The 13,755-nt window shown below is 45.8% G+C and overlaps 1 protein-coding gene across 2 annotated transcripts in view; it reads right to left on the bottom strand.

Annotated features, from left to right (window-relative positions):
* Positions 1-13,755, bottom strand: part of SLC24A2 (solute carrier family 24 member 2) — a 238,957-nt gene that overhangs the window by 42,272 nt on the left and 182,930 nt on the right. For both annotated transcript variants that reach the window (XM_059411572.1, XM_059411573.1), the window contains 2 exons: positions 2,982-3,080; positions 54-172 (listed from right to left, as the gene is read on the bottom strand). In XM_059411572.1, coding sequence (XP_059267555.1) covers positions 54-172; positions 2,982-3,080 — 218 coding nt within the window. The remainder of the gene's footprint in view (positions 1-53; positions 173-2,981; positions 3,081-13,755) is intronic.

Genomic DNA, 13,755 nt, shown 5'->3' with positions numbered 1-13,755 from the left:
GGAAGGTCTGCACCGCTGGTGCTAGGACATCAAGAGCCAGGGGAGAGCCATACCTGGGCATCCGCAGCTTCAATGGTGTGGGACAGATTTCCGTTTTGTACAGGTTCCGAAGCATCGCTGGACGGTGTCATTTCAACCTCCGTGCTTGTGCTGTTTGGGAGCTCGATTTTTTCTGTGGTACAACATAGACACACACAGAGAAAGCAAATGGAGTCAGTGGGGTAAGAGCCATATGGGAAGGAATGTCCTGAAGTGCTGGGCCAGAGAAGACAGTGGTCTCCGAAGGGTGGTGGTAAGACCCAGGGCTGGGGTGGTGCCAAGTGGCAAAGGATTTTTTACCATTCTCCCCAATACCTTTCGGTGTTTTCAGTCCTCCTCCTCTCTTTAATAGCTCTCTGGCTCTCTCAGTCCAGCCTTATATCTTGAGCCCCCTTTCAGCTCCCCTGGCTGGCATTTTCTACATTAGGCACGTCCCCAAGTAACCATTCGAGAACATGAACACAGATTTTTTTTTTTTTCACCAAACCCATACTCAATCTACACACTAATATTTATACCCAGGACCATCAGACCATCCCCCTTGGACGGATGGATGGAGATAATATATATATATAATATATATATATATATATATATATATATATATATATATATATTTTTTTTTTTTTTTTACTGTAGGATCTTTTCTTTTATATGACATTCTAGAAAGGATATTTATGGCTAGGGCCCCAGGAGCCTTGGGTCCAAGGCTTTGCTCTGCCATTATTAGGCTGGGACTTAAGGCAAATCTCCTTTCTTTGGGTTTAGGAACCTTATCTGTAAAATGAGGGGGTGCAACTGGTTGACCTTAGGGCCCACTGCTTCCAGCTCTAATTCTCTAGACTCATTGAGTATACATCCCTGCCTGTATCTGGGTGGCAGGGGCAGGCTCAAGAGCCTGGCCTTCTCAATGCCTGGAGAATGCTATTCAGCCCGTCCTACACCTGGGCATCCTATCACAAGCAGGGCGAGGGAAAGGTGAACGAGAAACAGAGGGAAACCTCTGTCACTCCTAAGTGAGAGGTAACGTCTGCCTGGCACGAGCCACAGGTCAGCAGGTACAGATTCCAGTCTCCCTCCGGGAGTTGAGAAGTGCCTCCAGGGTCCTGGTGAAGCCCTGGGAATCTCTGACACTGGGCATCGCAGACCAGCCTGGGCTCTTTACTCCGGTTCTACTGCTTATGCTGCAGGACGCTGAGCAAGTACTTGAACTTCTCTGGGATTCCCCTTCCTCACTTGTGAACCTGGGGGGAGGAGCTAATACTGCTAACAACAATACAGCAATCAAAGGGTATCCCTGCGGATGATGAAATAACAACATGCAGACAAAGCACTTGGCGCAGAGCTGGCACAGAGCAAGCAAGCAACAAACTCTCCCGATCATGATTACAGTAACTGCCCGGCACTAGTAGATTTCTTCTGGGGGCTGAGAGGAGCACTTCCCGGGATCAGGGATCAGCACCACCAAGGCCTGCCATGACTTCAGTGGGAGCGAAATAGAAAGGTGCTTAGGCCTTCTGACTGTGCTGGGGAAATTTAGGATTTCAGGAGACAAGCCGTAAGGGTCCACGTCACGGTTGCCGGGAGTATCGTCATGCTCCTCAGTATAAGATATGAGTGTTCTCGGACCGCTCACAGAGTGCAGAATGTTTGTTTCTAGTGACTTCTGAAGGACAACACATTTGTATCACTGGAAAAGTATTTTGAGAGTTACATAAAAACGATTGGCCTTGAAGTGGCCACCTTTTGGAAATCATAGGGAAAGGTTTCTGTTTATTCATGTATTTAGCTGTAGAATACAGAGGCATAAATATATTAAAATATAAAAAGCCACAGAAGCTCAAATTTATTTTATCTTTCCATGTTTTTAATAGTGACACTGTTATGTGATGTTCTGCAGTGTGGAGCTCTGCCGGCTAACCCTAATATTCTTGGTCCAGTTATGAAAAATACCAAACACCAAGTACCTGGGGAAATATTAAAACTGGGTTTTGGGGTGTCTGTTAGCTGAAGTGAGACAACATTGAGATCAGCCCACGATGGCCAAGCCTGACCCTACCAAAAGGGATGATCAGGTCCCAAAGTGGAATTAAGATGTTTGAGAACAGACATGAACAGAGGAGAAGAAATAGAGCCTGCATACAATATATAACACTTGAGCTTATTTCCCTCAAGTCTTTCTTTTCATGCCCAATAGAATTTTGACTGTTTCTTGGCCAAAGATCTTACGGGAGCCAGAAGTCAGGCCAAAAGGAGAGGCAGAAACTCTTCTTCTTTTTAAATATTATTTATTTTAGAGAGAGTGAAAGTAATCACAGAGGGAGAGGGAGAAGCAGACTTGCCGCTGAACAGAGAGCCCACTGCAGGGCTCCATCCCAGGACCCTGAGATCATGAGCTGAGCCAAAGGCAGAGGCTTTAACTGACTGAGCCACCCAGGTGCCCTGAGGCATAAACTCTTCCTTAGGAATGTCCTGTATTTTGAGGGCAACCCTGTAGCATTTTGTCTGCAGATCATTGCAGTTTCTTGGGCAATTGCATCGTTTGTAGCAGAGATCCAGATTAGGTTAAATTTAGTCTGAATTTAGAATTAGTGAGTTAAATTATAGTTGCAGACAGGAGGAACATCATGTTCCAAGTTAAAATAAGATGTCTGAATGTCACGATCTGGTTCACACAGGAACTCAGAAAAAGTCAGCCCAAAGAGACCTGGACTGCTATTGCTGAATTCATGAGAGAGGAGAGGTGGTGTTGCCTTGAAGGGACACCCTCACTCAGTTTAGGAGTGACTAAGTGAACTGGTTGCGAACTTAGTGGGTGTGTCATGGACCATGCAGAGTTGGGGGTCCGCACCAAGTTAAGGGGGCCCACGCTGGGTCCTGCCTCCCTGCTCCCCTCCGTGTGCTCCGGGAAAGTCACGGGATACAAGTTTCTCTGTACTTACCCACGTGGTTGGCGGCCCCGTTCTGCCTCTCGTTCTCATCCACCTGGCATTTCTTCTTGGCAATCTTGTGGAGAATAGAAGCCTTTTCTCTGAACCTCCCTGAAGCAAGAGAAAGCAGTGGAAAGGAGACACAATGAGGAGGAAGATAAAGAGAGGGGCTCGTGGAAAATGGCAAAGCACCCGCTCAACAGGCCTGTGGCTTCCACAGCTGCATGCTCAACCCAAAGGCCCCGTGTCCCGCTCTTACCTTTGTGGATTACTTTAGCCCAAATCTCTGTTGAGAATCTCAAGCAGCCAGACCACAGATGGACGGTTGGACTTGGACCTCTACCCTCCCTCCCGCTTGCTTACAAAATAAACGAAGGCACCGATCATCCCTAAAACTCCCCCTCCTGCTGAGATCCAAAACAGGTCCAAAGACACAGAGCTGCGATGAAGACACAGCCCTTAAATGTCCATCCCAGAACTGGCTTTCATCCCCGGAAAGCCAAGTCCAGGGGGCCTTCGAGTTGACTTTGGTTTCAAACATCTATCTTAATCAACATGGACATTTCTAAACTGCTTCCACCTGGGGGTTTAGGGCAAAGAACGATCAACCGAGCGCAGCCAATAAAGTCTGTCAGCGATGAGCCGCTTAGGGAAAGGTGCTGGAAAAATACTCCAAGTTCTCAAAATCATCATTTCAAACAGCTATGCCACAAGTAAAACAATTTCTTTTCCATTATTGACATAATTAATGGTTAAATGCATGCAACAGGCACAGGAAAAAAAAAAGCATGCAAAAATGCAGAAATTAGTAAAACGTAGCCCGTTTTGCTTTCTTTTTTAATCCTTGATCTCCTCCTCCTGCCGCCTCGCCCCCCCCCCCCACCAGAACATTCAAGGTACAAGGAGTCTCATTTTAAACAGACTGGTCTTGCCTAGATTCAGATGGTCTGAGTCCCTTCAGGGTATCCCAACTTCTACAATTTTCTCCATAGGCATTTGTGTAGGCTGAATTCTCTAGCAGCATACTCACGGGGGGAGCTCATTTTACTTTTCTAGTTAGACCCAAACTGAACCAAACCACACCCAAACCCAGATACTTCTTTCGAGAGGGTCTCTTTTCCTAGGATGGGACACGCCAGTTTGGCATCTGCTGAGCCTCCCCTCCTCTCAGGTGGAAGTCACGGGGTGTCGTCACAGTGGTGACTTGTGTGACTGGGCGGGGGTGACAGGAGTTGGAAGCCAGAGTGGGACCAGCTGATTCCAATGGTGAAGGTGACACCCGATGGAGCCCTTTCTGCTTCCAAGCTCCGTGAGTCCCAAGCCCAGACACCTTCTACCACAAAGGCGGCATCTAGGATGACAGCGCCTCGGTGAAAGGGACAAACGTGCCTCAGGGCGCACGCTCTCGAAGGAAACAGGAAAGGAAACGTAACACAGAGCCAAGAAGGTCGGCACGTGGCTTGGGCTTCACGAGGAGTGAGAAAGAAGGATGAGGCGACAGGCGCGATGTCCGTCCCTGAGGGAGGCAGAGGGTCAGCGTTAGCGTCTCCGTGCTGGAAGGTATTTTGAATTCAGCTGTTTTTATCTAATTTCTGAGGGAAACTCTGGGAAGAAAAGGGGAACGAAGAGAAAGGCTGGGGATTAAGAGGAGGTGGAGGGGAAAGGGACTAAGAAAGGACAGAAAATTAAGAGAAAAGGGGTTCAAGGAAGGAGGCGGCGGGCAGGACTGCCTGGAGGTTGGCAGCGTGAACACCAGGCTCTCTCCTCGCTGCCAACCCAGTCTTATCTGCTGCTCCATACCCTGCAGCCATAAGCCCGAAGAGGGGGACTGCTCGTGGAAGATACCTCCAAGAGGTCCTCCTTCATTTGCTAAAAAGCCCAGAAGATGGAGAAAGAAAGTTCTGAAACACGGAAGATGGTGCTTCTAGCAGTGAAACTCTTCAGTGGTCTCAGGGTCACTGTTTGAACTCAGAAACGTCTATAGCTCTGTGAAATGAAGATGATCAGTAATTGCCATTTAACAATTACAAAAAAATGACAATAAAGCAGGAAAGCGTTCAGAAGATGAGACAAATAAGCCTGTAGAAACAACCTGAAACAACCCAACCTAAGGAATGCCCCCAAGTCAGGAATCACGGCAGAGAACATACTTGACAGGAAACAGCTGATTCCCTACTGTGTGTGGTGAACAGGAGTGTTGTTCAGCTGTAGACTAGAAGGAAATTATCATAAAAGGCACCCCAAAGCATGGAACGGTCCTGCCACTCATGGGCTAGCTTCCCCAAATCCTCTGAAGGAAGCCTGGGGGTGTAGGGTAGGAAAAGATTCTAGACTTGGGATTTCGTAGGTTCTCAAACATCTTCACAGGTCAGCGAGCACTTTCCAGGTAGTGTGTCACTATTTTTCCCACTGCAGCAACACTTGAGATTTTCTAAGCTGCTGAAAGGTGGGAGGGGTTAGTTCTCTTTGCTTTCTCTTGCGGTTTAGCCCTAGGGGCAGCCGGGAAAGTTGGGGAGGCTGGCCAGGACCTCTCCTTTCCCTCACTTCTTCCACTTCTTTGATTCAACCTTAGTCCCAGTTAGCATGACCTGATTACCGTTCTGCATTCCTCCGCAGCCTAAAAGGACTCTTCTCTTAAAGAGGAGTTTCTAGAAAAGCAGTAATTGAAATGCCACCTTCAGAATTCAGCACTCAGGTGGGGTTCTCGACGGTGGTGGGGCAAAGCCTGACAAAGTAAGGCATGTTCCTTTCAGCCCAACGGACACCCCAGGGACCGCCACAGGGCGCCTCCTGAGAAAAATCATGAGGATGGCTAAGCAGACAAGAGTAGGCTTGAGGTCCCCAGGACAGAAGCCAGCACAGAACCTGTGATTCCCAAAGTGACCCTCTCTGCCTCGTGGTAGGAAGACAAGGTACCTTCAGGACCTGGGCAAGCCTGATGCCAGAAACTGGGGAGAATACCAGCTAGGCTACAAGTGTGCTGGGGAGAGCACAGTATTGTGGTTAAATTTTGGACGTGACTTAAATTTTGGACAGGTAGATTTGGGTTTAAACCCTGTCCCTTTCACTGACTGCTGGGTGAGTTTTAGAAAGTTCCTCAATATTCCTGCGCTTCGGTTTTGCATCTGTTGGACAGGGATTCCAATGGCAGGCACATGAGTTAAATGCAAAGCTTCAGGGAGAAAATGTGTGCAAGGGGCTTATCATAATGGCTGGCATTGGAAGAAGTCTGTAAACAAAAGGAGAAAGAAAAAGAAACTAATGAAAACCACAGGGGCAAGGGTGACATGGCCCCGAGTTGCCTTAGGAAAATCGTTGGCATCTTCTCTTCCTTCTCAACCCCAACATGCCAGCCTGGAGAATTAGCTGTACCCTGAACCAATAGTTTAAGCCTAGTGGGACTGGTGTTCGGTTCCAGGGAGTTCTCCAAAGTCAGTTCCTAAACTGATTAGGAAAAGGATCATTTTGCCTCTTCCTGAAATTGAGAGGTCACGGTGATAGAGCTGCCATTCTGTGTCTTAAACATCGATCCCTTTGTGATCTGAAAATGGAGAGATGGTGATCAGCTTTCCCCCATCACCGGGAGGACCGAGTTCACGAAGAAATTACTTCTGTGCCCTGATCTGTGCGCTCCAAAGCACTTCCTGATGTGTGAGGGGTTTTAACTCCTCTGTGTCTCAGGCTCAGAATTTTAAAGCAGGGATCGCCCTTCTCACACAGCTGCTGGACGGCTCAATGGGTTAATTGGCATCAGGTTGATGCACATGCTCTGACATACATTAAATGCTCAGGACATCCTTCCCACGAAGTGCTGAAAATAAAAAGATTGATTTTCACAACAGAATGGATGTCCAGCAGCCTCAGGTGTGGGAGACCTTGGCCGGAAAGGGGCTGCGTCCATAGACTATTTTAGGCATGGACGGCACGTTGGCATTCTTAGCTTTCACACAGGGACAGATTTCAGAGACGATTGTAGCTCTGTGCCTGGGGATAGAGGATGAAGACATTTTTGGGTACTTTTCAAAGTGAGGGAAGGAGCGATTTTTAACATGTTTTAAGGCAACCTTAAAAAAAAAATACTCTGTTGTGGTGCGAAGCCTTAAAGTGTTGTATTTTTACATAGGGATGGATATTTGTATACTTAAAATCTCAGAAATAGCAAACTCTGCTCAAATCGTGAGGCACCTACGTCAAAACCTAGTACAGGGTTTTAATATAGTTGAGCTTGTTCCGAAATTTCCAAAGGAATGGCTGCTGAGTGTCCTCAGGGGAGCATGTGTGGAGGGGGTGGGAGGGAGGAGTGGAATAAGAGATCGAAGCATAAGGATCTTGTGGCACTAAGAACAAATTTCGAAAAACAATCAGAAATCAAAATCCTCGACCCTATCCCCCAGACATAAGCCCCGAGTGGCACAGGAAAATAACCTTCAGAGGGTCTGTCCACGCAAGGGGAATGAATTTTGTTTCTGCTCTGCTGTTAATTAATTAAAACAGTCCCTGGAAATTCCTTCCTCTCTTCCTTCCTGTAACAGGCAGTGTTACAAAGGGATGCTTTGGGTCGGTGATCAGATGAACTCCTGGCTGCTGCAGAACTTTCCAAGGCTCAGCGATGCCGCAAAGGGACAAAAGAGGCACATAGATGCAAAGGGACACACACCTCAGTGAACAGACCTTGGCTTGGGAGAAGAAAAGAAAAAATGAAACAGAAGGGAAAACTTAAGCATAGTGTTTTTAAATCTATTTTTGTGTTTTCAGTTTTGCCTTTCCTGTCTCCGTCTTTGAAGTCTAGGACTTGGCAGGTAGCTGAAAAAGCAAAAGTGCAGCAGTTCCTCCTGTTTATTCATTGCCTTTTTTTTTTTTTTTTTTTTTTTTTCCTGGAAGCAGAGACTCAAGTCAGAGGGGCCATCAACACTGAGAAGGCTTACAATGAAACGGATGTGGTCATAAGCAAACACTGCCCTTGGGGTCAGCTTGGGTTCCTCTCTTTCCCTCACAGCCCACGTGCTATCCATCAGCAAACTTGGTACCTCCACCTCCAACATATTTCAGAAGCTGTCCCCTTTCTTTCCCCCCCTCCCAGGCCCAGCAACCATCCTGCTGGTCTACTCCCCAGTCTCCCTTCCCACCTTGACCTCTCTGTCTCCCAGGCTGGTCTCATGCTAGTATCTTTAGTGATCAATCAGATCATGTCACTCCTCTGGGCAAAATCCTGCAGTGGGTCCCCAGGTCAAAGGGAAAGCCAAGATCATTACAAGGACCTGTAAGGGGGGGTGGGGTTAGCCACTTAGGCTGCTCTGTCTCATCTTTCCCTGTCTCTGAGCTCACTCTGCTCCAGCCATTCTGGTTCCCTTGTTGTCCACCTCAGAGCCATGGCATTGACTGGTCCCTCTACCTGGAATATTCTTTCCCTAGAGATCCACTGTTTACTCTCTCAGCTCCTTCGAGTATTTGTTCAAATGTTACCTTCTCACTGAGGCTTCTCTGAGGAGCCTATTTAAAATTGCAGCTCCTCTCTCTCCCGTATTTCCTATCCGCAGCTTGTTCTCTCTAACCTTCACCACCATCTGATATACTGCATCATCATTAGTCTTGATTATCTGTTGCTCTCCGTTAGGAGCTAAGCTCTGTGAAGGAAGGGATTTCCATGGGTCTTGTTCTCTGTGGTGTCCTCAGAGCCCCATAGGGCTTGATAAATCCTTGTGTTTGGGTTTCCAGGCATGTAGATGAGGTAGTCACTCCTTAGGAGGCTTCTTGGTGGCTAATGACCAAAGTAAATCCTTTCACGTCTACCCAAACCCAACGCCCCATTGGGGCCAAGTCTACCTGTGGAATCCCAGGAACTTCTGAGGTAAGTAGGAGAGAATGGGGTGGCTAGGTGTTCACAGCTCAGAGATGGGAGACAGGGGCATGTCAGTCATCCCCATTCTGCATATTGTGGGGACCAACAAGATGGGTGGTGACAGGGACCTTTGTGACACAGAGGAGGTACAGAGAGCACAGTAGAGGGCAGAGAAGGGAAATCAGGGCTTTGGTTCCTCCCTCTTTAGTAAGCTATTTCTCATCAAGGCCTAACTGAAGGCCCAACCTGAAGGTTTCTCAAATGGTACCCATACCCCTCCTTCCCAAGTGGAAATCCATCACTCCAATGGCACCTTGATTATACCTCATCACAGCCCTGATTCCAGTTTGCTGCCCACATGTCTGCTTTCTCTCAGACAGCAGGCTTCTCTGGGGGCACAGACCTTCTCTCGTCATCTTGTGTTCCTCAACAAGCATCTTAGCATAGTGCTTGGCACATGGGTACCCACTGAATTCCAGTGAAGTTCTCCCTAGGTCAACTTTCTTCGGAAGTGTGAGCTTTGCTTTCAAGTGGGTGCAAGTCACAAACAATCTTCTACTCTGCAAATATTAACCAAACCTGTGCTGGGTACCAGGCAGTGTTTAGTGAACACGATCTATCTAGCTGGTGCCCTGTAGAGTCACAGCTGAGAGCCAGAGAGACAAAAAACAAGGACTTAAGATTCATGATGGTGGGGGCCTTCTCTGAAGGGTATGGAAACTCACAGAAGAGTGAAGGTTCCAAGATACAAGATACCACTTAGCAGCTTGAAGGAATAAACTCCTTTTCATTCTATAAACTGTCCTCATGGGGCAGCTTATTCATCTAATAGGATCTGGCCTGACTTTTATTGTTTTGTTGTTGTTGTTTTAAGTAAGCTCTATGCCCCAAATGGGACTTGAACTCACAATCCTGAGATCAAGAGTCATATACTGTACTGACTGAGCCAGGCAGGTGCCCCCTGATTTTTATTCTTAAAAGGAAAACATTGCAAAAATTTTTGCCTTAAGCAAAAATCCCAAGAACATAGTTTACTTATTCTTATACTTATTTTTGAAGTACAATCTCTAAATTATTTTTTTTCTGATTTTTGTGAAGCATCGTGTAAACCAATTATGACTACATTGATATTAATGGAAATTAAACCAGTACTGTAATATTTTGTAAAATGTCTTCAGTCAATATTCTGTAAATGAACCATATAATAAAGGTAATCAACCTAATTTAATTGTATTTGTATAGACATAATCAGAAGACTAGTTTTCTCTAATTAATGAGAATATATACATAATTGTATCGCAACTGGTGGCCATCCCAGAATGAAATGAAGCGGCCAGATTTCCTTATTGAGGCTTTAAAAAATAATTTTCTATAAGAATGACCTTTAGAATCACCCGTAAAGAGTGGATCTGTCCGCATGTGAATTGATTCTGTATCATGTCCCTGTCACTGGTCAGGGTCACCTTCTCATTGGACATGTGGAGTGCTTTCATAAATATTTTGGAAGACTTCCAATGCTTTTCAAAAGTTGATATCTCACAGATTGATACTTTATTCCAATTTCTTGCCCCTGCAGGGAGTTTGCCTACTCACTCATGGTGAATCTCCAGTCCTTCCTTTTCCTTCAGCATACAGTCCTGGTTAAGGCTCTCCCCCGGGAACCTTTCTCTTGACTTTAGAGTCAATTGAGTCAAGAGTCTGGCACTGCCCTCTCTCGCCTGCCCTCTGCAGCCAAGCCTCTAGAAAGGTCCGCCTATGCTGGTGCTTTGTTGGGAACCCTTAGGGCTCCTTCGTTCACTTCTGCACTCTGCATCAGGCCTTTGGCAGCATCGCTCCACTGAACCCGTCCTGGGCCACTCTTTGCCTCCACATGCCTGGGTCTCTCAGTGCATCTGATATTCTTCAGCCCTGTCCTCGAAGTCCAATCTGATTTTCCAGGACTCCTGTGAGTGAGCCTTGAGCTACTATTCCCCAGGCTCCCTCCCCCTTATCCCCCACATTCTTCCAAAGAATCCGGCGGACCTCCACCTGAATATCGGTGATTTCCAAATCAAATCTCTGGCTCTGATCCTCTTATCCAAAGGACTTCTGAACACTTCACTCAGAAAGTCCCTCCAACAGTTAAACGCAGCCTGCGCCCCACTTCCACACATCACCTTCTACCTGGGAATGCGCCCATCTCCTTGCATTTTCTGTTGGTGATTTCCTCACTCCCAGTGTTTTCCAGCCATCTTAGAGATCCCTCTCATGCCCCATGCTCAATGAGTTGCCAGCTCCTTCTGAGTCTACCTTTGAACACCTTAGGTCCAACATTTCCTGCCTGGATATTGATTACAATCTCTTAGCTGGTCTCCCAGTTTTTAAGTTATGCTTCTTGTGGCTTGGAATGCTCCACACTTGTTATTTGCTTGTCTTACTCCTTTTTAAGAATGATTTAAAGCACCTCATCTTTCAGGAAGCTTTCCTTGAGTTCCTTTCCTGGACTGGCAAGGCACCTCTCATACCCGTCCTACCATACCTGTTATCACAGACCCTTGGAGGCATTTTACTGACCTCTCTCCAGCGAACCGTGGGCCCCTCAAGGATAGGGATGCCATTTCTCATCCACTCCCCAGTGCCTACTTCTTAGGTTGGTTCTTTGTAAATGTTTATGAACCTTAGTACAAATGACAAAGGGAGTGTGTGTGTGTGTGTGTGTGTGTGGCGCTTACAGTGCTTGCTGTATGGAAATCTATTCATTGTTTATGTTCCTTCTGGGGGCAGAGAAACAAAGAAGGACCAGAAGAACAGTGTACAAAACTCACCCGGCATTCTAGGTTAATGGGGTGATTAAGCCTCTAAAGTCTAATAGTGTTTACAGTTAATATTTCTCTATTTTGAAGCTCCTTAAAAAAATATATATATATATATATATATATATATATATATATATATATATATATAATCTAACTAGGTTCAGGCAAAACTGGAATTTTACAAACCGAAAAGCTTGTAGCGGGGATCACTGGCCGAATACAGTGTTTCGGGAAAAGAGCCAATTTGCTGACCTTAGCCGAGGTTGACACTGCTGGAAAGCTAATATTCTCTATCATTTTAGGTCACCTGCTTTATTATTTTAGGAACTTAATTTTCTGTAAATTTCTGCCTCAGAGACAGAGATACAAATGGCTCTCACACACACAATTCTCAGAGGGGTTTCTCTGATCTCAGCTTTGGAGTTCTGAGCTGGGTAGGGGTTGCCAGATGGAAGGTTTGAATGCCTTCCTCTCGTTCCCATCCTTAGCACCCTGCGGATATCTAAGAGATAAATGACTAAAAAAATCACTTTACTAGGACAGGCCTCAGATCTCAAGACTCGCCAACATCCAGCCCCGCTGCCACCTGAGGCGTGCAAAAGATCTCTTCGGGAGTCACTTTTCAAAGCCGCTATCTTGGGTGCGTCTCTGCACCCAAGATTGTGACATGAATGGATGATTTGGCAAGGTTTTGATTTGCTCACAGTACCTGACAAAGAGGCGGGTGCAGTAAATGTGTATTGAATGGTTACTCTGACTTGTATATAAAAAACCGAACTTGAACAGTTCTTTCTCACAAGGAGCCTAGATATTACCCAATTATTTATTTTGACTTTAGGTTTGGCTGACATTCATTCAGAAGCAGCCCCTAGATCATGTACGTTTATCATCTCCTGTCACCTGGATTTCATGTGTCTGAGAATTGTCAATTACTTTGACTCCCTACTTCCTAGTTTCTTGAATCCTCGATGTTACGTTGTAAACTGGTGCCTGTAATTTCATTTGGAAGCACTGGTTTGCAACAGAAGTGCTGACACATGCTGAGCATTCTTAACTAACTGTTCCTGAGGGCTTAGTGGTCCATGACTAAAATGAGATGATTCAGTTCATTTCAGATTTAATCAAAAGAGAAACTTACCATGCTTAATTGAACATGCCAGCCTCCTGGTATTACCGATTCCCACTTTTTTTTTTTTTTTAAGAGAAAGCTTCATGGGGGTGGGAAATTATATCATTAACTTATAATAATAGTGTCTGAGTTTGACTAACAAAAGCAACTTAACATTTGCAGCTCTAGGGATGTCAGAAATAGACAAAAAGCAGCATCCACAATTTGCCTTCTGCTGCAACTTAACACCTTCTACATATGCAATGTGGCAAAATCTGCCTTTACTTGCCAGGTCCAATCTTTCTGCTTTTACTGCTCAACAGTTTAGACCATGAAAATAAGATGCAATGAAGTTTGAAAAACCGGATGTATTCTAATTAGACTTCCTTGGTCCTGGTTTTCAGGAAGACCCACACAGCTGGTTTGGTCTTTCTGACAGATCTGATAACGGTTACTAGCTGTTTAGTCTGATTACACACATTCACTAGGCTGCTGTCTTCCTAAGATCCAGCCCCAGGGAGATACTTGCAAGAATACATCTCTAAAAAAGTAATGTGGTTAATAACTGGTAAGTCAGTACATTTTTGGGAGGGAGGGGGTAAGGCTCAGCCTTGCAGAGAGTATCTGGCCAAGTGCCTCGAAAAATCCTCTGGTTATGAAAAGTTGGACTGAATGAGTTAAACCATAAACTTGGAATGAATGAAACATAACATGGTATTGGAAATGGTGTCTGTGCACAACGGGGGCTCCCCACTTTGGTAACGGAAAGGAAGAAAGTTAACTCGCAGTGTACTTCTCAGACATCCTCAGGGCTGTCAACAGCCCTGTGGTAAGAAGGGTGCATGCTGCGGTGGAAATTGGATATTCTGTGCAGGAGGAATAGCCTTGTCATGTAATTTACAGAGGAAAGACTTCCACTGTAACTGTACCCTGCCTTTAGCTCACCTTGGGTAAAAAAAAATAAAAAAATTCGGGTTTCTACAACAAGTAAAGTAGAAGGTAGTTATAATACCAACGTTGATCTGCTTTGTACGGAAGTCAGCT

Source organism: Mustela nigripes, chromosome 9 (assembly GCF_022355385.1).
Source record: "Mustela nigripes isolate SB6536 chromosome 9, MUSNIG.SB6536, whole genome shotgun sequence".
In the NCBI taxonomy this organism is placed as follows: Eukaryota; Metazoa; Chordata; class Mammalia; order Carnivora; family Mustelidae; genus Mustela; species Mustela nigripes.
Note: the sequence above shows the minus strand (reverse complement) of the source record. Positions and strands in the feature narration are given on the sequence as shown.